At 38.4% G+C, this 25673-nt stretch overlaps 1 protein-coding gene across 1 annotated transcript in view; it reads left to right on the top strand.

Moving 5' to 3' along the window:
- The window catches only part of NBAS (NBAS subunit of NRZ tethering complex), a 191572-nt gene extending 178631 nt beyond the window's left edge, over positions 1–12941 (top strand). The window contains exons 51-52 of the mRNA XM_080615036.1: positions 2072–2200; positions 12635–12941. Coding sequence (XP_080471162.1) covers positions 2072–2200; positions 12635–12910 — 405 coding nt within the window. The 3' untranslated portion in view covers positions 12911–12941. The remainder of the gene's footprint in view (positions 1–2071; positions 2201–12634) is intronic.
- The last annotated feature ends 12732 nt before the right edge of the window (positions 12942–25673 follow it).

Here is a 25673-nt window from a genome sequence, read left to right as displayed (position 1 = left end):
TGACAGTAAGTAAAATTACTTGCTGGAATGTGTATTTCCTCTTCAAAAGAGACAGTATTCAGATGTTTTTGTAGGTAAGGCTGGATATGTCTGCTAGATGTGTTATCCAAAGGCACAAAGTTATTCAAGTCATCTGCAGGTATCTACCTGAAATATATTGACATTTGGCCTCAAAATCCTGTATTGTAAAATCAGCATAAGTGAACTGGATAGCTAAAGTATGCGTTCTCTTACGTGGAGGCCCCTCTGATGAGCAAGGCAGATTGTGTTAGAACATGTCCCTTCACAGTGTATAACCAGTACTAGAGTGTAATTGTGAAGCATCTAAGAAGAAAAAAAAATGCTGGCATATCATCTGAGTTAAATGTTATTACTTTGAAAATAGCAATGTTAATATCTTTATTACTGCATTTGCTTGCTGAGAGATTTATTTTGTCTTTGTTTAAAGCAGCTCACCAGAACATCTGCATCTTTTCTTTCCCTACCCTGTTGCTTAAAAAATGTACGCTACCTAGTTACATTTTACAGTTTTCTTTGTTGCCTTTTCTTCCTACTACAACCCCAAAACATGATTTGAGGTTCTTTTTGAGAGCCTTCTTATAGTTATGGCTTATTTTTTATGGCACTGCTCCTCCAGTTAGTTTTTGAGAGGCTTTCAGACAGAAAAAGTTACCAAGCATGGTAAAATTGCTGGGTTTGTTCAGGTTATGTATCTTATGCCTCTTACAATTTATTTTCCTGAACATAAGTTGCATTTATTGCTGTAGATTCACATTTTCAAGAAAAGGAGGCGTGTAGAGTGGATCCCTACCTTTGCATTCATTTTCAATATGAAATTATCAGAAGTGTAATAGAATATGACTGATCAGACAAAGCTTAATGTATTTATTTAATCTTCTTATTCCTTGCTTCTATATCCCATCCTTCACCAAAAACATCAGCAGTCTGTACCAGTACAGAATAAAAGTTTTAAGAAACAAGTCTGGGTAAGAAAATAAGCCTTGCCTCAGTGACTCAGAGCTCAGTGTGGTAGAACGTAACCTTCTAGGTAGTGTTTCTGGAAAGTATAAATATAGAAAAGACTGAGCAATGTGCAGCCAGAGAGCTCCCTGTGCCAAGCAAGGCCAGGTGTGTGCAGCACGTTACAGTTGGAGCATTTAACAATCTCCTCTTCAAATAATTTTTAGGCTTTTAGGTTCACGGGTACTAAACCCGTGCTGCTAAAAGTGTGGTTGCATCTTGATGATCAAATTGTTAAACTTGTTGTTAGACTGCAAAAGATGTAGAAAAATATATTACTTGAATTCTCTCAGCTTACATTTAGCCAATGAGCTCCTTCAACAATCACTCGCTAAATGTTGGAGTGAAACAGAGAGCACCTCTAAGAATTGGATACCATTTTCAAAGTGACTGTCTTACAATATCCAGGGCACTTAGGGTAGGTTGTCCTGAAATATGGGACATCTCTGATGGGCCTCAGTGGGAAGTGGTTGTGGCAAACGACCCAAATTCTTGGAAATGACAAAAAGGCAAAAGTGAGCTATAATTTGACTTCCAACATAGTTTAGTAGCTGAAATATTTTTTGAGATATAAATTAATAAATACTGCATAAAATTTGGAAAGATCTTGCAGCAGAACTTTATGATGCTGAAATCTTGTATGTACTGATATTTCCTCTTTATTTTGTTCCACTTTCATGGTTCCATAACTGAGTTACAGAAATGTCATATGTGTCTCTTAAGTTTCTTCCTATGCTTTGCAGTATTTCAGCAAACACATATATATTAGTCCCACAGAGAGCTTTGATTGCTCTTTTCTTTTAGTAAAACACCAAGTTGTAATGGTGATTCAGTACCTGCCTTTGTGTTTATTTGTGCTTATAACCCTGTATTCCACATTTTTTTAAATTTGCCTTTCAAGTTTCCGAAGTTATTTCCAACAGGGATTTCATTTGTGGTGGAAGTTTGGTTTCCATTTTGCATTTGACATGGAATTTTCATAAATTTTAATGTGAATGATGATGTTAGTATCTCCAGAGATCCCACTGAATGAGTTTACTTTTATTTTCAGTGTATAAAAGAAATATGTTTGCTGCTACTTAACCAGTCCCTCCTGCTGCCCTCGCTGAAGCTGCTGGTAGAAAGCAAAGATCAAGATCTTCACACCATGGCACTGGAGCAGATAACAGCTGTTGCTAAGGTATGAGCAGTTGAATTAACCAACTTTCAGCATCTGAGGTAATAAATTAGCTCTTTTATGTTCCTGTAGTAAGCAGAGACTATTGAGACAGTTGTCATTATAAAGATTTTCCACAGCTACTGTTTCCACAGTGAGCAATAACAAGGGGCTAGTAAGATCTTTTATATATAAATGAGGTGATTAAAACTCATAGCACTTTCTGTATATTATCTACTATGCTATTTTAAGTCAGTGTGGTGGAACAGAAACTATTCTGTTCATAAAGTAGACTATTATATCTGTGTTCATATTCTAGCACTTTGGGGCTTTTTAAAGAGATAATAGTACATCAGGTGAGTTAGCTTGTTTCTGACAAATTTAGCAGTCTTTGTATACATGTAGAGAGCTGCTACATCACTGGTTTTGTTGTAGAAAGGTTAAAATGCAAGATGGTATGTTTGGGGACTTCCATGCAATTCAAAATCGGTTTTATTTCATACTGCAACAAGTATCAAAGTTTCTGGAGGAAAAAACCCTAAATACTGTCATTCTTTTCTTTGGAGAAGAACTGAATGACATTACTGTATATTTTTCAATCCTTATATAAAGTTACATTACTTTTTTTCCCTATGTATTTGCTTTTCAGTTAAGAAGGAACACCTAAAAAGATGAAAGCCAGTCACCTAGACAAAAACGTTATATTTTAGGTTTTGTGGGTTTTTTTTTTTTTGTTTTTTTTTTTTTTTTGTCTTTGAAAAGTGAGCTGGGATTCAAAGTTCTTGAGGCTCTTAATTGGACCTTGGGCATGTACAACCTGACTTCGTTTTTATGTTAGTTGAGGTCTACAATCCAGCACTCTACCACAAAAGACAAGGGAGGTATTGTCTCAGACCTTTATATGAAAGGCATTGGCTTTCCTTGTCTGGCTGAATTAACTGCATTGAAAGTTCCAGAATTACAGTGTTTAGGTAGAAGAGCCTCATCTCTAATATTTCAAAATTCTGCACCATGACTTCGGTAGCTCTTGGTTGTACTTTACAATATAAAATAATAATTGTTGGTAAACTTCCCAGATTCTGCTTCAAAATGAAATTCCCCATATGGAAACAGAAATGGATCTCTGTATATCTATTTAAAATAAGCATCCCCAAACCACAAAATCTTTAAAAATGTGATTTGTGGGAAAGCCTTCTTGGGCAGGCTCTCTGCTCCAGTTGTATTCATTACCACAAATTTTTCAGATTCCTTGTTTGCAGCAAACGGTGCAATCCTGTCCTCTACTTTCGCACCAGTCCTCTGTTCCCTAGGAAAGATATTCTGCTTCCTGCTTTTCCCAGGATACTCCCTTAATTCCTGCTCCTGTGCTGTATCTTTCCTTCTTGGGCTACATATTGTATTGCAGAAGCTTTCTCTTTTTGCATCCACTAGATAACTTGAGAAAGGATTTACTTCCTTTTGAGAACACAAGAGTGAAGACCAGTCAGAGAAGCAGTAGACTCGGAAACATATGCTCCCTCTCAGATGTTAACTGATTTTCCTTCAAAAGGACTTGGTTACCAAAATGAATGAAGCACCAGATATTTTAACCTGCTCTCTGTGAACAAATAAAATGGCATCATGGAAGGTGGCAGAACTTATTATATGTAACACACATCTGCTTGTATCAAAATTCCAGTACCGTAGTTGGCATCCAGAATGAATTTGGAGTACTTTCTAGTTGAGTTTGGCATTCTAAGCAAAGAACCATAGGTTTTTATGAATGTTCCTATTCCCATTTCTTTATGCAAATAAACCACAGATTTTTTTTTTATTTTCCATAAAACATAATTTTATAAATATTAACAACCAAAACAATAGATTCTCTTTAGTAAATCTGTTATTTTCTCTTACCATGTGCAGTTTTAGATTTTGTATCTGCAAAGCAAGGTCTTTCTGTAACTGTTTTTAAACAAGATGATCTCATTGAAAAGCAAGTGGGCATCTGATATATGCATGCACTTTCTCATCTGTATGTTCTTATTAACCTTTTAAAATTGACTTCTTTGTTAGCAGATGAAAGCTGCTGTGTGACTAGCTCTGAAGCTTGCCAGCAGGAATTTGTGTCCAAATACATTTTATTTAACTATTTTTAAAGCATAATGCTGTGTAATGGCACTTTCTGAATGGTTACTGATTGTATTGCGCTCTTAACTGGCCTTTCTAGTTTGCTACAGCTTTCAATTTTCTACACTCTGGGTTGATTATATTACATTGGAGTTTTAAGGCCAGAAACCATATTATCTTCTTACTAATATAAAAAACAATTTGCACACCTGTGCATGCCTAAAATCATATTCTTTTTTGCCTTGTTATGCAGGAGGTAGCTTGATAAGTTGTTTGTAATTTTTCTTTCTAAATTCAGTATTAATTCAAGCACATAGTTCTGTAAGAGCACTAGATAACCTAGAATTTTCAAAGCATTTAGCTTTGGACTTAGGTTCCATCTTGTAAGTGAAAATTCAGCTGTTGACTTCATTACATCAGGCATAGAACTTAGCCAGTGACATTCCGCTGGCCGTGTTAGAAAGCAACCAGTACAAAAGAGTGCCATGCTAAATTTAAAAGCTCTTCTCACTGTTTAGAAAAGAACCTTTTACTCCTTTTTTTCTATGCATCTCTTATGATTACATTAGCTGGTGTTGTACTAAAAGTGCATGTTCCTTAGCTATGTCAGTGTTGTTTATTCAGTGTAATTTTTTATGCATACTTTTTAAAAACAGTATTTGGAATGTTAATGTTTTTTGTAGAATTCTTAATGAATTTTTCATAGGAATCCCATTTCTGCTTACATTAAACAGGAAAAGGACAAATAACATCTGGCAAAGGGAGATCATAGCTATTGATTCCCTGACATAGTGCTAACACAGCTCACAGACATGGCTGTGAGAAAAATACAGGACTTGCTTGCTGATACAATGTATTAGTTAGCCATTTATTGTATGTTGCTGACAGCTTTATGGATGTTTACAGTTAAGGATGATGCTGAAGTGCTGATACAAGGGATTGTATAGCTTTTGCCTGTAATAAAACAACAAGATTTTGTGTAAGCTTTTTTGAAATTGCATACCTCTCTTTTTGTTGAGGCTCTTTTAATAAACTGCCACTTCTCTTTTTTAGATAACAGAAATAACTATACTTCCTATGTGTTGTGTGGTGTGTAAATAATTTTAAATATCAGTTTAGTTAAATAAGCTTACTACTGCCAACAGACCTCAGAGTTTGCCCTTAAGAGTCAATTGGTTTTGAGAAGGGTTTCAATATTGTCTGTTCACTTGGTTATCTTTCAAAGATGAGGACTTGTTTTTATACTTGACAGAGCAACCAAATATTCTATTACATGGTGGTAGTTATACTGTTAAAAGAGTTAACAAATGGGAGTTAATATAGAGCAAATACGTCTTCAGTCAAGGCTTGAACAGAAAATAGGACTAGAAAATGGTTTTAGTTAATCTAATACTTAGCTCTGTTTACATACTATACTTCCAATTATGAAGTACTGACTACCTTTGCAACAATGATGTACTGAAGAATATAGTATGAAAATCATAAAGAATGTGTGAAATAACAGAATTTCCAGTGTTCTCCATATCTTATGCTATTTATGGCTACTAACTTGATGTGGCTTATCTATTTAAAGAAATCTTATAAAATTATGTGTCTGTTAGTGAACAGTGATCATGTTAAAGTATCTTTCCCTGATTTATTTTTCGAGGGGAGTATCTCGCTATTTCTCTTACTCCCTTATTTATTTGTCCTATAGCTATAGATTCCAATAAGGAATAAAATGAAAAACATTTTTACCTCCAGTAATAGTGGAGGGCCAATACTCAGGGAAATAGCAGGTTCGGTTCTTTTCTGCTGTTGTGTTAGCATCAGCTCTTATCTTTCCATTAGTATCTATATTTCATAATGTATGCATTTTATAATGCATAAGTTATGGATGAAATACCGCCTATTGCTAATACCAGAACCTCTAGACACCTGCACAAATAATGCTGACAGGGAATTGCCCAGACCCTGACTTTCCCAGTAGTTAGGCAAAAGGTAACACCTGACCTGCTCTTTCTTATCTGAAATTCTTACTACAGGAGAGATTTTATTTTTTTTCAAGTATGTTGTGTCATGGCAAGTATAGGCTGTATTAGCAACCGGAAATGGTACTAACATACATGCTGATGTCGTTGGTCTTGGGGAGCAGTTGCACGAAATTCTTTCATTCATGATCATGTGAATTTGTGGAGGCCTCAGTGATTTATCGGTAAAGCCTTCTAGATGCCTCAGGTTCCTCTTCTGAGTACTTCAGAAGAGGTGACACCTGTGGTAAACCTGATCTTGACCCACCTATTTCACACACCAGCTTTCTCAAAACTTGCAGACTCCCTGTCTCTGCATGCCCAGGGGACCTGCTGCCTTGGTAGAATTGAATGCCTCAAGCCTGAGCCATTTGTAGTTCAAAATATTGCTGTGCTGATGGCAATGCCCCAGGCAGACATGCTTACCCCTTACTAATTATGCACTGACAGCAGAGAGTTCAGAGTTAAGACATGAACTGCCAGTCTGATTTAGAAATACAGCAGTAACCATAGGAGCGAATACAGGTTGTACAGAGAAACAGCTTGAATGCCCTACTGTCTCCAAGAGCCACACTTAGTAGTCAGGGATAAGTCTCCTCCCCAGCCTGCTGAAGATGTGCAGAGTTTAGGAGTTGTGGAGACAGAGTGCAAGTGGGTCCTTGCTTCTGTTGACAGTTACCTCACTGAGATGTGGTTTTCCATCTGTAGGTACAGATCCATTTGTAAATTCTGCATCAAAGAGATGTTTGATAAAATGCACAAGTCCTGCTTGAAGCAGAGTGCTGTAGTGCTGCTTCAGTGGAAATGAGTGCATCTGTTGCAATTCTGTTTCTGTGCTGCTTCACTTTCTAGGTGAATACGCATATGTCTAGCAGGGAAAGGTATTGACCACCATAGTCTAAAGGAGTGAGGTAGTCATCAGAGATAGATACTATATGAATGCCTACATCTTGAAAGTAGATTTCAGACAACACCTAAACAGGTATGAAAGTGAAGGAAAAAATGTCAGGAGTTCCTCTCCATAGTGTAATTATCCCCATTGGTTCTTTTGCTTGTAGACATGCGCATTGTGTGTGGGTGCCACGCTAAATCTACACTGTCAAATCCTGCTGAAGGAGGCATAGATATGAAAAAGTAAAGATGCTCCTATTTAAGCTTTCCAGAAGTAACAGGTTTTGCTCTAATCAAAAATTTAGCACCCTCAGCATGGAAGTCTAGATAGGCATAGTGATTTTTCTCTATTGAATAGACTCTGAATTTGTCATTATTGTGGTTTATAGTTTATTCGCATATTCATACAATATGGGAAGCAGTTGTGTGTTAATTTGTGCAGCAGCTACCTGCACCTCTGAGACTTGCTTAAATTGCAGTCAGCTGTATCCCATATTACTGGAACAGTGTTTCTGGGATCGGTGGCAAACCTTGCTGGAACCAGGCTTTTAAGGCTTAGTTAGGATCTTGGGATAGCAAGGGCTCTGTTTACGCAAGCAGATAAGAAGTGACTCTTAAGTGATTCATATACTATCCTACCTATGCTGTCTGCCCAGAAGCAGCACCTTTTTAATACTGGAATGGTAAGGTTACTTTTTAGTAATCGTCTTAATTGGGTTTTACTCTCTTGTTTGCAAGTCTTATCAAAAGAGTGATTTTTGAAAATGATGTTCTTTAAGAGAGCCTCTGTCTACTGTAGGCAAATATGTGATATGTATGCTAGAATTATATGCTTGCAGCCAATCTGTGCTAATTTAAGCAACATTTAAAATGTGATTGAAACCATTGGCAGACAAAAAAAAACCCTGAAGGTTGTTTTGAATTAATATTTTTTTAAACAGTAAAATTTTGAGGATCAAAATTCCATCTGGAACAGTAAGCTAGCTCCAATGGATGGAGGAATTTTAAGTCTAGTGAAGAGTATAAAATAAGGGCAAATGTATAGGCTCTTTTTATGTGACACTACTTTCCCAACTTTGGGTTATTTTCAGCTGTATTTGCGAACTGTGGAGCTGCCAGTGGTTTCCTTTAACAGTTTTGTCCATTTTCTCCTTAAACTTAGATGAGCTTTTAGATTTTAGAAGTGTAGAAAAACATTTTTTTTATTTACTCTGAATCTGATCCTAATAGTTTAATTTGATGCTTCATTATTATTTTTTAATGAGAGAATGTGTTTAATCAGTCCCTTTATACTCTAATGATGTTGCTATCTGCTCTGTACCCTTTAAACTGCCTCTTTTCTAGATTGGGGAGTCTTAGTTTTGTTGAGTCATTTTTTTGCACAGACACTATATTGAATGCTGTATGGAGTATTTTCATTTTTAAAAGTATGCTATGTGTATTTACCTTTTTCATTGTTCTAGTAATTTTTTGCTTAAATGCTTCTTCTAATTTAAAATTAATTTTAAATGCATGTAGTCGTTAGTTTGCATTTAAATAGACTTAATATAAAAAAATCTTATAGCTTTAAGCATCACTGCTTAGTGCATAAACCATCTTAAATAAACTTTTAAAATATACATGAATTCATTAATAATCTGTATAGGTGTTGGAAAGGAATTTCGGTGTGTGCATGTCTTTTTATTTAAAATAGTGACTGTTTTATTTAAAATAGTGACTCTTCATATGATACCCAAAACATTGACATGATCTGGAGTAGCAAAACTGGGCAATAGTTAATCTAGCTTTCTCAGCTGCCTATTTTTATACAGATTTCTTATTAAACCTTGGTGCCTCTGTGTTCTTCCCACACCTGTCAGATGCTGCTTAGTCTTCAGACAGCCTGGAAGTCAAAAAATAGGAAATACTGATCAATTTAAACCTAATGGACTATTCGAGCTTAAGCATGAGCTGTCAGATACAGCCACGAGCCTTTTGTATGCTCTTTTGTTATGTGTAAAGACCGGTGATCCCATTAATGCATGAGTACAGAGACGTTGCTCTGCTTCTGCATGCAGGCATCATCATCCCCATAGTATAGCTCAGATGTTTAATCATTTTATGGTGGAAAAGGTCTTTTACTTTCAGACTTGTCTTTTTCCAGTTTGTACATTTTTGGCACATGAAATCACACTAATCTATAGGACTTTCATTAACTGAATAGTAGCCTAAAAAAACCCAATTTAAATCAAACCTCCCATCTGCTGTTAATCTCATTACTTTAATTACTGTTTGCATTTTATGTTCATAAAATCAAACACTGAAGCCTTGTGTAAAACTTACATACGGGTCAAGAATAGAGCACACAGAGCTCAGAGGTGGGGCAGAGTATCCCTCCACTCTCCCATTTCAGAAAAGATGATAGTTATTTGGATAATGGCTTAATATGCTTTGTTTTGATGCCAAAGCTAGGAATTCCAGAATCACAGAATCATTTGGAAAAGACCTTTAATATCACTGAATCCAGCCATTAACCCAGCATGGGCAAGTCCACCACTAAACCATGTCCGTAAGTGCCACATCTACATGTCTTTTAAACACCTCCAGGAATGGTGACGCAACCATGTCCCTCGGCAGCCTGTTCTAATGCTTGACAGCCCTTCAGTGAAGAATATTTTTCTAATATCCAACCTAAACTTCCCCTGGTGCAACTTGAGGCCATTACCTCTTGTCCTATTACCTGTTGTCTCATTCGCTACTTGGGAGAAGTGATCAACACCACCTCACTACAGCCTCCTTTCAGGTAGTTGTAGAGAAAAATAAGGTCCTCCCTGAGCCTTCTCTTCAACAACAACCCCAGTTCCTTCAGGCGTTCCTCACAGGACTTGTGCTCTAGATCCTTCAGCAGTTTCGTCGCCCTTCTCTGGACACACTCCAGCACCTCAATGTCTTTCTTGTAGTGAGGGGCCCAGAACTGAACACAGGATTCAAGGTGCGGCCTCACTAGTGCTGAGTACAGGGGGACAATCACTGCCCTAGTCTGTTGGCCACGCTATTTCTGATACATGCCAGAATGCTCTTGGCTTTCTTTGCCACCTGGGCACAAGCTGGCTCATGTTTAGCCAGCTGTTGACCAATTTTATTTGATTATCAAGCTGTCTTCAACAGGAAGACACATCAAACATTGCCAAGTTAGAGGATTTATTAAATAATGGAAGACTTAAAAGACTGGACAGCCTGGAGACTGGACATCCCTATGGTTCTTAAGACTGATGTGTAAACTGGACCTAGAACCTCTATGCATGGTTGCATTAGCTTTGAATTTGTAAGTGTGAAACTGTTGAAGACTTGGAGGAAATCAAGATTATTTTAAAGATTTCAATAGAAAGCAGGCCACGAGTGTCTAAAAGAAGTAATGGAAGAATTAGCACAGCATGAAACAGCAAACTCTCTTCCTGGTTAACATAATAAAGACATTCTGTTTTTCTAGAAAGCTTCTGAAGATCCAGAGGAAGTGAAAATAGTAAATGGAAAATAATGATCATGCATTATTAATGGTAAATTGAAAGTGATCAAAAGAGATGTAACAGCTTTTCATGCCACAGTATTTCATGTTTTATCTTTCTCCTTTTTAGATTATATATTGTTGTTTATTTGCATCTTTTCCAAAACAGAGCACAAATTATTCTATTTCTTATCACATACATGCTTTCAGTCATCATGCTGACTTTTCAGCTCTTTCACAGAAGTGAAACATATTAATAGGTCTAAACTATTCAGATACAATAAAGATCTTTCTTCTAGAAGAATGTGTTGTTACGCCCAAGGAAGTTCTTTCTCCTGGAGCTAGTTGTAGATTTCTCATCCACTTTAATGCAGGGAGCTATCTGGTAGTTCTCATGAACTCTCGGTGTTCCTCTACATGCAAATGATTCCTTCAAATAAGATGCCAAACTTTGGGAGTCTTGGAATTCCAGGCATTCCAGAGAAAATTATGTACTTGTTCTGATTTATGTTTTGAGGATCTTGTTCAATCCCATATAGGATATATAGGAACCTATATATAGGTTCAACTACCTGTATAGGGAAGCTGGAGAAAATAGTTTACACAGTTCATGGTCCATGTTAAATGTTGTGCATGATCTCTCACAGAACTGGGTTAAAAGCAAGAGGTGCCTGTTGCAGTATGTTCTTGGTTGACAGTGATGGGGCAAGGGGTACATGAAGCCCACTGCACATGAACATGAGGAAGCAAAGTTCTGCACTGTTTTAGCTTGAACTAAAGCAAAGATATGAGGAAACTTTAAATGCTGTCCTGAAAAGATTCAGGGTTAAAAGTTTTGTGATGCTAATTAGATTAAAAATTGCTTAATTGCAACTGTCAAGTGTCAGTGCCAAATCCCTCAGTATACAGTAGTCATGTCCTGTGGTCCTGTGCAGAAGTTGAATTGGCCTTCAAGGGTACTACATCACTGGATCACAGGGTCTTTATTACTTTGCAGTAACTTACTTACCAACCATATAAGATAGTACATCATTTTTACAGGAAATTAAGCAGAGGCTAACCGGACAGATTTTCTTCTCTTTTTTTTTTTTTTTTTTTTTAAAGTGAGAGGTTGTTTTGTAAATATAGCATAATTTAGTTAGTTTATTTGTAACTTGTTATGATGCAGCCACTGAAACCCGACTGTTGTCTGCCCCTCTTTTGGCCTGTTTTGGGGGGTTGTATGTGTTTGCTTTATTGCACTTCTTGAACTGGTAAATCACCTAAGCTGATTAAAACCACACTGCTTTTTAAGGAACCTGTGAAATACATGTCAAAATTAACTGAAATAGAATTTTAAGTATTCTGCAGTATTAGTTGTAAAGCTATAGACAAGTTTTTCAAGAGAATATCTGTTCTCATATATCAAGTAACCACGTTTTTTCTGAGGCATACAGGGTATCTCATAGAAGGAGGTGCATTGTGCTCCAAAGCTTTTCAGAAGAATACAACTTATATTTTAAAAGCTCATCTTTGCTGTGAGCATTGAAACTTGGGAAAATCTGATTGAGTCTGCAAATGTTGCCTATCATTGATATGTGGAATGTGGCATATTACATCAATATAAAGTGACCTAACTTTAATGTACTCTGCTCTGACCTTCCTCAGGGTGTCATTCTGGAGGTAAATGGTGTGGTCCATTTTGCATTGAGGCTGAGAACCCATGAAAAGTCTATAAAGCTGTTCATGTAATCCTAGCCAGGTCTTTAACTTTCTGCAAGTCAAATATTTATACTAGCATGATGAGGACTGTTAAAGACATACCATTACATATTCTGACATATAAAAAAGAATATATCCCTGTTGTTAATCTATATGGAATTGCTTTCAAGGTCACACTGTGCAGTTAGAACAGTGATGATTTGTTCTCATTGATGGATGTATCCAGTAATTAACTTTTAATTACTTTGGATTTTAATTTCTTCATAGGTTGATGATTCCAATTGTGATGCAGAAATCCTTTCCTTGCTCCTCGATGCCAAGTTAGCGGTAAAGTGCATATCTACTGCCTTCTGTCCTCGCCTTATTGACCACTTGCTGGCTAACCAGGGGGAGGGAGGCTGGGATGTAGAGGAAATAGCTAAAGAACTCAAAAAAGCAGGGTTCAGTGCAGAGGCCGGGTCCCTCTTGATGTATCATCAAGGGATTCATCCTGCACTCAGGACTTTTACTACTGCCCTCCAGGCTATTCAGCATTGGATCTAAAAATGTTGGATTTATGCATTTGTCTGCCTTTTTGCTGGATGTCTTAAACAAAAGGAAGAAATTATTGTTGTAGCAAAGTTGGTTATCTACATTCTGTAGAAAATACAAACAGCACACAGTGAATTCCCATATGCTTCTAATAATTTAAAAAATGTATTGGTGCAAACAGTATCGTTCTGTTATATAGCTAGTAAAGCACTGAATCTGATAATCCTTTTTAGATCAAAGTGTTAAATAATTATACTCTGAGACATATAAATGCAATGGTAGTAAGCTGGCAGGTTATATACAATTTGTCTTAATTTCTGTAAGTAATTTAGTTTGTCACAATGTAAAACTAATGTAAAAATATAATTCTAAAGATATGTGTAGTAAAAAAAAAAATCACAATGAGTAATTTCTGAGAATTTCAGACCCTTAAAATTTGGTATTGTCAGTGTTGTTACTACAGCTTTTATTTGCAATAAATAAAATATTTTGCAGTTATTGTAGTCTTTTCTGTCCTCATTTTAGACAGATAAATATTTTCCTAATTCAGCTCCTTTTTCTGAAATTCCTGTTTCTCCTTAGTGATGTTTATTCATAAGGACAAGCTGAACTTCTCCGTGCTTACAGATAGTTCTAGTCTTTGAGATATTTTTCTCTACAATTTGTGAAGTCCCATCTGAAATCCTAAACATTTTCTAGAATCACAGAATGGTTTGGGTTGGAAGGAACCTTAAAGCATCTAATTCCACCCCTCCCTGTCATGGGCAGGGACATCTTCCAGTGCATCAGGTTGCTCAAAGCCCCATCCAACCTTGCCTTGAATTTTCCAGGGATGAGGCAGCCACAACATCTCTGGTTGTGTGCCAGTGTCTCACCACCCTTGCAGGAATGAACACAGAAGACTGGGCAAGTATCCTGCGCAAGGTCAGAGTTCAGGAAACAGTACACAAGCAGTAACTGTGCCTCTGTTACCCACAAAACAGGGGATGCTGGATGAAAACTTGGGCCATTTGCTCTGAGGAATAATGAATGGTGGGTTACCACCTGTCGTGGTTTAAGCCCAGGCCGTAAATCAGAACCACGAAGTCCACTTCCCCCCCCCACCTTTCTTCCCTCCGCTTCTGGAGGGACGGGGAGGAGAATCAAAAGAATGCAGCTCCCACGGGTTGAGATAAGAGCAGTTTAATAACTAAGGTATAATACAAATCACTACTGCTACCACCAATAATAATAATGATAAAGGAAATAACAAGGAAGAGAATACAACCGCTCACCAACCGGTACCTCACCCCCACCCCGTAGTGTTCTAGCCCCTTCCGGGGACTCTCAGTTCTACATCCTGGGCATGACGTGCTGTGGTATGGAATACCTCTTTGGCTAGTTTGGGTCAGGTGTCCTGTCCCTGCTTCCTCCCGGCTTCTCCTCCTCCCTAGCAGAGCATGAGACTCACAAAGTCCTTGGTCAGTCTAAACATCGCTGTTATCAGCTCTGTTCCCAGGCTGAAAGTCAGAAACACAGTGCTGCAACAGCTACTAAGAAGGAGAAAAACTGACTGCTGCTGCTGAACCCAGGACATCACCCAGCCAGTAATTCTGAAGAGTGTGCTGCTTATGCAGAAGCACAGGAAAACAGCAGAACACGTAGGAACTGAAGATTTTCCCTGTGCTTGTCTGTCAGGAGGTGAGTACCAAAGGAGCTAGCTGGAGAGCAAATCAAGGGCAGGGCAACTTCAAAACAGCCACAGCAATTGAAATAAATGAAAAAGGGGGCCCAGACAAGGATGTTTCTGGGGTTATGTTTCACTGCAAAACACACAGCAAGTAACACCTAACACCTTCCTGTTTTATCCTACTGATTGATGATAGACTGAGAGATTCTGAAGGAAAGGAATGAACACAAAACTAGAAGTGTTCCACCTTCAAAATTGATTTATTATTGTAGCATTGCCCACCTGTCTGCCACATTTGCTGCCTAAAAATGTCCAGGTTCCTAAATTCTAGTATTTTTTAAAAAGAGTACATATTTTCAGTAAAGCCCTGAGACTTGTCTTGCTTCTGAGGTTGTATGACCTGAGCTGTATGTCGAACTTGTCATAAACTTGTCTATGAGTAGAGCCACCTTAACTATTTATATTTTCATCTTTCATTTCTCTCAGATTATGTCCTTACTGCTTATATCAGGAAAAAAAAAAAAAAGAAAAGCTAAGTAACTAAATCACTATCTGCCCTCTCTGTTTTTATGGACTTCTAATATACACAATATAAATGTTGTGTCTTTTCTAACTTGTCGAGTTCTGGTGTACTTAGTTATTTCTCTGTAACCTTTTGTCATTCTCTTTATTTATCTTTTTTGGTATGCTTTTTGAGACATGGAAGGGGGAGGAGCACAGCGATGTATCAAATGTTGTTAATACAAATGTTCATCTAGTGGCATAAAAATGCTTTACAATTTGATTTTTTTCAGTGTTACTGAGCCCTTGAGGTAGTGTTTGTGTAGGAGCATTTGGTTTGACCCTGAGCTCGCCTTCCACGTTGGTAGCAGTCATCTGAAATTACATTTATGTTATGTTTATATAGTTTGAGATTATTTTTCTTGTGTACATGCTCATAGTTACAGACTGAAGCCTATTTACCAGCTGACAGCCCAGACAGTCCATTTCACAGAGACTTTCAACAGTTTTTCATCCAGCCCTCGTTCTTAGTAAAAAACCTGCCTTCATCAGCACTCTGACACCTTTACCATAGGTCCCTTTTGTAGACACAGAAAATAGTAAATTTGAGTCTCTTTAGCAACCGCCTGCGCCTGAAAACACCTAGCTCATTTTGTTAAAGATTAGGCACATACATGAAAGCAAAAGAGTTGATAAAGGTCCTATGGATGTTCAGAAACAGGCTCGCTCTTTTAGCTTGGTTAAATCATCTGCTGACATGGTTCCATTCTTAGTGCCTCAGTGACTTAAACTTTCATGTGTTTGTCCTCAGCAATGATCTATTGCACTAGCTGGAGATGCAGTCCTGAGTGTCCAGACTGAATGAGCAGGAAGACTTTAGGGACACAAAGACAGAGCCTTATCTTTCTGTAGTGATTAGGAAAGTTGTATTTAACTACTACCAGTATTTTCAGTAGGTAATTATAACATCTAAGACTTTATAAAAAAAAAAAAATAAATAAATCTCTCTACTGTGACATTCAGAAACATAAAAATCTTGTTTACTTTGATTTCTTCTTACAGTGATAAATTTAATCTGTCACTATTCTTCACTTGCTTTGGGATTGGCTAACAAAGGGAATAGCTTGGTGCTCATGCTAATGACTATGCTCTTTGAACAGAGTGGGGTATTTTATCATGTTTACTGAACCTTCATAGGATACACGAAGCTGTGCAAACAGAAGATAAAGTTTCAGGTTATGCCCAGCTCAGTCACAGCTAGAACTGAAAACCCACATTTCTGCCTAAAAACAGAGAATGTACTTTATTACTTTCTGAAGCTGCCTTGGAATGGATGGCAGACACCCCAACAGCTTCCCTGTTGTACAGCCATGTGTGTCACCAGAGTCCTGTATCTTCTGTCAGTACCAGGTACATAAAAGTAGGTGGAAAGTTTTCAGGTGTGTGGTGGGCTGAAATCCTCGCTGGATCCAATGTGCCCACCTAAGCCACTCCATCACTGCCTTCCTCAGCTGGTCAGGGGAGACAATATAGAATGAAAAGCTTGTGGGTCAAGACGGGGAGAGATCACTCACCAGTTACTGCCATGGGCAAAACAGACTTGAGTTCGGGGGGGGGGAAAGGGGAGGGAGGGAATTAATTTATTACCAATCAAATCAGAGAGAATAATGAGAAAGAAAAAACAAATCTTAAAACACCTTCTCTCCACTCTTCCCTTCTTCCTGGGTTTAATTTGCTTCACAAATTCTCTTTCTTCCCCTCAAGCAGTGGAAGGGGATAGGGAATGGGCATTCCGGTCAGTTCATCACATGTCTCTACCACTCCTTCCTTCTCAGGGGAGGACTCCTCACACTCTTCCCCTGCTCCATTGTGGGTCCCTTCCATGGATGCAGGCCTTCAGGAACAGACTGCTCCAGCATGGGTTCCTTCCATGGGTGCAGCCCTTCAGGAGCAGACTGCTCCAGCGTGGGTCCCTTCTATGGGTGCAGCCCTTCAGGAGCAGACTGCTCCAGCGTGGGTCCCCTGCAGGGTCGCAAGTCCTGCAGCAAACCTGCTCCAGTGTGGGCTCCTCTCTCCATGGGACCACAGGGCCTGCGAGGAGCCTGCTCCAGTGCAGGCTTCCCATGGGGTCACAGCCTCCAGGCATCCACCTGCTCCATCATGGGGTCGTCCATAGGCTGCAGGTGAAGATCTGCTCCACCGTGGGCCACCCTGGGCTGCAGGTGGAGATCTGCTCCCCCATGGACCTCCATGGGCTGCAGGGGCGCAGCTGCCTCACCGTGGGCTGCACCACAGGTTGTGTGTCTGCAGAGGGGCTTTTTTTCCCCCCTTCTTAACTACATTATCCCAGATGTGCTACAACTGTTGCTGATGGTCTTGGCTTTGGGTAGTGGTAGGTCCGTCTTGGAGCAGGATGGAATTGGCTTCATCAAACACAGGGGAAGATTCTGGAAGCTTCTCACAGAAGCTACCCCACATACCGCCCCTACCCCCCACCCCAAACCTGGCCATGCAAACCCAATACAATATGTAATCAATTTATATGTGGTTGTTATTGCAAATAGCTTTAGAAGCGGAAATACCTAATTTAGTCACTGGTCATCTTGCATAAGTCTGGCAAAGCTGAATATTAAGCTGAGATTCATTCTTGTGAACATTTGAAATGCTAAAACATTTCCTGATAGCAGTTGGTGCAAGTCAACCTCTCAAGGCACAAATGTAATACAATACTAGACCTGGTGCACTATTTATAAGCAAAAAGAAGCAATTAGCGGTAATCTCTGAAGTAAATAAGATTTAATGGTGAAAGTCAGTATATATACATTTTAATCTAAAAAATGTGATTCTCATTAAAACTAGATTGTCTGCTTAACATGCATTTCTCTCCTGAGATCAGCATCTTTTGCCAAGCTATGTTGACACCCTATCATGGAATGTCCTCTTAATCTACCCTCCTAGGCTTCCCATGCTTGCGGGGTACGGTAACTGGGAACCCAGCTTCACACAGAGCTCTGATTTACAGTCTAATGTCCTTTGGAACCAACATTCGGAAAACTGCATGATGGCTGTTTTCTGTGAGAATCTTTATCTCCATAATGTGTGTGTAAAATATTTATTCTAATGAGCAAAGCAGATGTATGCTGTTTAAAAATAAAAAGTAGTGCTTGAAAACAAATAAGCAGAAGGAGTTTAGTCTGAATGGGAGAACAATACAGAACTCAAACTGCGAATGAAACCGGGTTGTGATTTTAATGACTCTGGTAGGTACCATCTGGCTGGTTGTGGATATAGAGGATAAAAGACACAACAGTATCTGAATGCAAATTTCAATAGCACGTACATGAAATATGTACAGGCAGTATCCTATATAATCTCAAGAAAGCAATGGTAGAGCAATTTAAGGTCCAGTCCTGGAAATGTTTCTTTTGTAATATCTTGTATTCTTTTAAGCACTTAATAAATGTTTGCCATAGTGCTGCTTTTAATGTTATTTCAGGTAAAGGCACTGCAAAGAAAAGTGGAGCGAAAACTAGCTTAGATCATTTTGGACTTTGGAGCTATAATGCTACAGCTGTTCTGTAACAAAAATGTTCTTGAGCTGTGATTTAGTCAGTCTTTGGCACTTTCTTAAACTGCTCAAGATTGCTGGATGTGAGTGGATGAAAAACTAAAATTGATTGTGAGATATAGTTTCCCATATGAAGTAAGATTCAGTTTGAGATGTTTCACGATTCAAGATATTTAAAGATTTAAGTTTTGGGTTATTGTTAGCTTCATATCAAGTCATAATCTGTATCTCTTCAATGACTTGAGGTTTCCAGATGGAAATCCTAGGTAAATATTTAAGTGGTGAGGTGAGGTTTTTTTTCTTGTTCATAATGATGGAAAAACAACTGGCATGGCCACACCAGTTTATTTAACACATACAATTCAGGAGTTTCATGGTCTTGGTCTGGAGAGGAATGAAAGTACTATGTCTTGCTAATAGAAATGAGCAATAATGAACAAAGGTAAATGAATGAAGGAGACTATAGGATACCGCTTGTAATTAGAACTCTATTTTTTAATTAGTTGTTGATTCCTTCAGATCATTTAGAGGGCAGTATGTATTATGGTGTTAGTACTTGGAGGCCCCAGTAAAGACTCATACTGTGAAAGCACTGCACATGTATGCAACAGAATATTTAGCTATGTGATAAAAGATGATGTGCTTAGAGAAAATAAGCAGCAAAGATATCGTGATATAGTAATCTTTTACATAGACTACTCAATATCTGCTTGGCCTTACCAACAGGAGCTACACCAGGTTGAAAATGTCTTTTCATTTCGTTCACCAAATTGAGTTTGTTTCTTTCACCACCTGTATCTAATGATTCAAACTGAATGCTCAAACTGAATTCTGGTCTTATGTGCCAATTAGCTAGGAAAAATACTACAGACTAGGAAGGATCCACTGCCTCTGGTTAAATGTCACTGTGCTCTGTTTATGCCCTGGATATAGGCAATCTGACTCCCTTTTTCTTTCAGAGACAAAGAAGGAGTATCAGTGGCAGCTTGAAGAGGATCTCTATTTAGAAATTAAAGGAAGTTATTTTATAACTGTTGCAGTATTGAATAAAAGGGTAAAGGAAAAATAACTTTTGCACTTTTCACTTTACTAGCTGCAGGAGCTTTTAACACATTTACATCTCATTTCGTGAGATGCCAATAAAATACTTTTCAGTTGCCCACTGAGGCCTCTAAAAATAGTTGATATTTTTGATAACTTCTGTGTACACCAAGATCCACATTTATGTGGTGAGTTATTATTGACTTAAAAAGTTGGTTTTTTCCATCCTGTAAGCTGAAACAGAGAAGGAAAGATATCACAAGTGGTATAAGACACTGCTTATACCAGTGTCTTGGGTTTGGCTTTATTATAATGTCCCTGAAAACTGAAAGATGTAGAAAGCAAAGTACAAGTAGCTGCAGCTCAGTCTGTTAAACTTCGGACATGAAATACAAAGAGGACCTGTATTTCAACAAGCGTTTTCTTGTTCACTCAGGTGGTCACTGATCTAAGCATATCCAACACCTGTTGGAAAAGGCTTAAGGTCCTTAGGATCAACAACAGTGGAACAAAACGTGGAGCAGAATCACCTCCCTATGTTAAATTCCTTTCTATTGTTACTACTGAAGATACAGTGTTTTGCATCTTTCTTGTTTGTTTTTCATGGCATTTTGTGGCAGTTCGGATTTTTAGCAAGGATATAATGCTGTTCTATGCTGTTGGGAGAGGTGAACAGAAATCAGCAAGCTAGATTTTGTAATCCTAAAACACCTCTCTGCTCCCCCAGATTTCAAATCAAATCAAAGGAACATCCGTGGACAAAGCAGCATCATAATTATGGGGAAAAGTCTGGTATAATCTCTGGCATCCCTAGGACAAGTTTGAATAACACAACCTCCAGTGTTTACAGAGCTGCCACTGAAAAAGAGCAACACTGAAAAGTGTTGCACAGCTGTAGGTGGGAGGTGATGGTTGACAGCCAGCATCTCAAAGCCCTACTTTACTGATGAGATTGGCTTAACCCTAGGTCTGAGAGTTCTCCCCTCTATTTAGTATTTAGCATTGCCGTGAAAAGTAATGTTTCAGGGTGTTTGATGTCAAGAGTGCTAGCATTCTGTTCTTTGAGCTGGCAGCTTTTCCAGCTCTCAAGAACTGTGGATCAGTTTGTATTGCTTAATGCATCTGTAACTTTGAAGCACTGACTTTATGAGATGAAGTGTCCCTCACCTGTTCTTTGCAGTTACCACTTTGTATAGTTAACTATAAAAAGTGCTGTGGGGCAGATGAAAGAGGATTTTGTGGTTGCTTGCTCTCTTGCAGTGTGCCAAGATTTTTCCTTACTGCCTAAATTCTCCTGGCCTGGAGAATTTGGCAGTTGTTGCTACTACTGTAGCCCCAGTGCTGGACAGTCACAGCTTTTGACATTACCAAAAATTAATCAATCTGAAGTGAGCCAAAGTCTTTGTGTCAAAACTGTAAGTTAATCAACGTAGTTTTGGTAGTCAGTTTTTGAAATGCCCTCTTAGGAGTGACTTAATCCTAATGTAGTGAAGAGGATATGTAGCTCTAAGATTGACTGAACAAACCAAGACCTGAATTGCGTTTTCTCTTTCTCAGTGACTCTATGGGATGCCTTATCAATGCTGTTTTTGCTGACTACCATTGCATATTCAGTTTCCTGTATGAAGATTTTATGAGTGAAAAGAAAGCATTTGTCCAGAGGTGTCCAGAGACTTTGCTGGTTGGCCAGCCTGCTCTGCTCTTTTAGATCTGCCCCTAGGAAAGGTACCCTCATTTCCCAGAGTACATCTCTTCCTAGGAGAGAAGATGGATTAGACAGGCATAAATTAGTTTTTTTGTAAATGTTACCTTTAGTTTCTGAATGCTCCTGTGGTTGCTACATTTATGGGTGCCTGTCCCAGTTCTTCTCCTTTGCTGTTTAACCATAGCGTCAATGTAAACTGTCTGAAGGGTTCAAACATTATGGACCTGAAAGAATCGAAGGCGGCTGCTGCTCTTTTTAGAGCTGTTACAGGCATTTGTGATGTCAAATTAGATGAACAAATGTAGCCTGGTTTTCCTGTTTGAGTTACTTGCAACAAGCTTAGATTTTTACTGATTTTTTTTTTCTGTTAAATTTCAAATATTCTGGTGACTAGTTTTACACAAGTTTTATTCTCCAGGCTGCTCACTAAAACCTGCTGCTTCTCTGATCTTATAGTATTTTTAATTAATCTGTTCATTTGTTAAGAGGATTTAAAAGCCAAATACATGTTTTTGTTTTGCTCCTGGATTACTTAGCTTATAATTGCTTTCTTTTTTTAATTTTTTGCAAGTGGTAGACAACATGGTAATAGAGGTGCATCAGAATCTGTGATATGCAAATGCCACAGATATCCCTGTCTATAGCAGCAAAAATCTCCTTCACAGATGTTTAGAATAAACTGTGAAGAGCTTCAGACCCCAGTGCTATGAATTCATGGCTCGCTTCTGAATCGTTTATGACTTGGCCTGGTAGAATACTGTGAAATAATCTGTCTGCCAATAATCAGATGATGTTACACAGATGCCTCAGCTCTGTGCTTTGATTTGGCAATTATTTCTGCCTGGCGTGGAACTAAATCCATGTGGTGCTTTTTCTTAACTTATTCAAAGTGACGGGGCTTTTCCAACCTTCTGCATGGGGGCTGCTGATGAGGAGTTAAAGCTCTCTCTCATAAAAGGGTGGACACAGTGTCTGCTGTTCTTTTGGATAGATAGAGGTTAACAAAATGCTTTCCTGACTTCTACATTCCCATCTAGATCTGGAGATCTCTGTAGGTCTGAAGTCACAGGTCTAAATGGTCCTGGGCAGAGAGATGAGCCCCAGCTACAGCAGGAGAGGCTTGGGTCCCAAAGGGTGTAGCCCAGTGGCACAACACTGAAATGCCTCATTTCATTCTCTCTGACCTTGAGCCTAGAGCTGTGGCTGGAGGGTAGCTCAGGAGAAGCTGCCCAGGGAAGAGGTAGGCAGCAGAGAGTTATTCCTGGAGAAATTTTTTCATTTGGATCACCTGAGCCTCCATGTCTGAGGCTCAGCCAGGCACGCTGGTGGTCAAGAGTGAGGCTGGGAGAGACACCAAGCCTACAGCTTCCATTGTAGGGAGATTTCAGAGGAACATGTTGACTGCCATGAGATTTCTTCCTTGAGATATTTCAGATGAGACAATGCTGGGGGGCCTCAGACAGCAGATCAGCCAATGCATTGTGTTTAGATTTTTCTTTTGGGCTACTGATGTGGCTTATTGGTTGATGACCTTTTCAAGCTTAGCCCCAGGCTATTATAAGACAGCTTCCAGTCTGATTGGTTTTCCAGAATGCAGGCAGAAGGGGCATCCAGTGTCAGCTTGTGCTCCATTAGAAAATTATAAAGTCACTTTCATAGTGTACAGGACTTTTTATTTTCTTTAATTTTTTATCACCAATTCTTTCTGTAGGCACCAATAAAAAGTCTTATTCGTAATGGGGAATAAATTTGCAAGGGCAGATTTCCTAAAAAACCTTGATACTGAATATATAAATCCACATTATAGTCCTGTCACATTTCTGCAGTGCAGAATATGAACCCTCTTGTCCTGGGGGCAAGGAGTAGGAGTCCTCTGGGGCTTTGCCCTGCTTTGGCTATTATAATTCCATTTTTTTAATCCTGTTAGCTATCCTGCCTTCCCAGCTCATATTCATCATCATCATCTTCCTGGAAACTGTAGCCCAACTTCCAGTGCAAAGGCGTGCTTGGTTTTGCAAAACCTGGGGAAAACCTTGTCCTGTTTAATAACTTCTAAAAATTCTGTCTTGGTCTAAATTTGTGAAGTATCATCCTTACACATTAAGAACTCTAAAATGCATCTGTCTCTGCTAATTTGGCCTTTTCCTCACAGCTGCACCTGGACGTTGAGATATTATTTTCTTGGACTTCAAGTTTTCATGGATATTCTGGTGTCTTATGGGACATATTGTAAAATGCTTAGTTGAGGTAATGAAATCTGCAATCTAGAATGTAGAACATAGGAAAACACAATGCTCTTTTTAAGTCCAGAGGAAGTGACACACTGTTATCTACTACCCTTATGCTGCTGTGCTGTTTTCAGAGTTAACATAGGAAGAACTCAAAGTCTGATGCATTTAGCAAATTGCCAATTCTTGCCCTTAGAGTCTGTTATTTTAAAAATATCTCTCACAGCCTCCTGTAAATAAACAATTGCAAATATATAGTGCAAATAAATTCCTGCAGAGTTCAATCCTTTTTCATCCCAGTCAATACCCAAAGAGAAACCAGGTAAAACCTTTTCAACGCTGAGTCAACCCAGTGACAACAGACAGAAGCTAGGCTCCACATTACTTGGTATTTACCGTGTCACTCTGTTTCAGGTACTGATTTGACAATAATAGAGGCCAAATTAGAAGCCGTGATAGGTACTCTCCACAGATAATTAGTCCTAGTACTTGTTATTGTGTTGAAAAGCTTTGTTTTGTTCTATTTTACTTAAAGTGTAATAGAAAAATACCCCTTTCTCAAATTAACTGTTGGCATCCCGGAGAATACCTCAGTGTTGCCTCCTTGTTTTGAAAGCACTTTTAAAAAATCTTCTCTAGTTTACACAGATATAAGTCTTTCTTTGGGTCTGGGGTTTCTTTAATCATTTTTTCCACCATCTTACTTTTTAGAACAGCTCCTTTGATTTCTCCTTGATTTGTCAGTTTTACTTGTAATATTGTAGCATAGTTATAGTCTTGGCAGTATTTTGCAGAATGGAATAGCTGCTTTTCATGGCCTTCATGCAATGTTCTTCTACCTTCATTCAAGAATTACTTTTGCTCTGTACTTTTCAACTCCTTTTCTTTGCAGTTTACTGTGACCTCAGCTACATTTCTGCACTGCCGCTGTCTAAAAAGCTATTCTTATTTTTTGTGTTTCTACCTTTAATTCTTCTTTCTCAAGTGTACCATCTTTTAGGTTAATTTTTATGGCATTTCCTTCATAAGAGGCATTAACAACATCCTTGAGAATCTTTAAGGCATTTTCAGCATTCACAAACAGTTCCTGCTCTATTAACTATATCACTACTGGAAATTCAGAATATAATTCAAAAACCGTGACAGATCTTCCAATTCATTTCCTGCTTTTCCAGGCTAAAAGAAAGTATTAATAACTATTCTATGAACATGTTGTTTTCTTATTATTTTCAATTGGTTGTGCAGACATTTAATATTAAATTCACCCAAATGATATATCCTTAATATTCCTATGTAAATGTCAAATGCCAGAAGCTTTACTAAAGGCAAGATGCACATGTTAAACTTCTTCCCACCAATCTGCTAGCCCTGTGTACTGGGTTTGCGTGGCCAGGTCTTGGTAGCGAGGCACTAAATATTTCAGTTCTTCCCATCACCTGTTATTTACTTCCCTTTGCCAATGAATGCTGTATTTGTTGTGGTTTTATTTTCTTAGAAAAAATTAATTATCTCTTATGTCTCTCACTTAGTTTTCCTCCCCTCTTTCCTCTTCCCTATCACACCAATCTTCTTTTTGCCTTAGTCATGCATAGAAATCTACAGCTCTGCGTGTGGGCCGTCTCTGATTTTCTTTTCTTCTTTTATTGGTCAGCTTTGTTGAAGTAAAATGTCATTTCTTTTGTTCCCTAATGGAATCTTCTTCCTGACTAGTAATATCTAATTGACAATCAATCACTATGAATAGATGCCTTAATTAATATTTCTCAGAACTCTATTTTATTTGCCATTATATCACCCTTTGCTGAGTATTACAGGATTCTCTTGCAGCTTTTTACATGCAGGGTTTTAGTACTGTTGTGGTTTAAGACAAGTACTCTGAAAATTCTGCTGTGTTATGGTGATCTTACCTAGATTCTTCAGGCTACAATAAAGATCCTAGAATAAGGTCCTAGACTGTAAAGGTCAACTGCTATACTGAGATAACTGACCACTTACTCGTGCCCTTCGTTTTATTAATCTGTTTGTTTATTTAATTTCCCTCCCCTTTTGCTAGATAATTGGTA

This window comes from Psittacula echo, assembly GCF_963264785.1.
Source record: "Psittacula echo genome assembly, chromosome: 4".
Taxonomy (NCBI): Eukaryota; Metazoa; Chordata; class Aves; order Psittaciformes; family Psittacidae; genus Psittacula; species Psittacula echo.
Note: the sequence above shows the minus strand (reverse complement) of the source record. Positions and strands in the feature narration are given on the sequence as shown.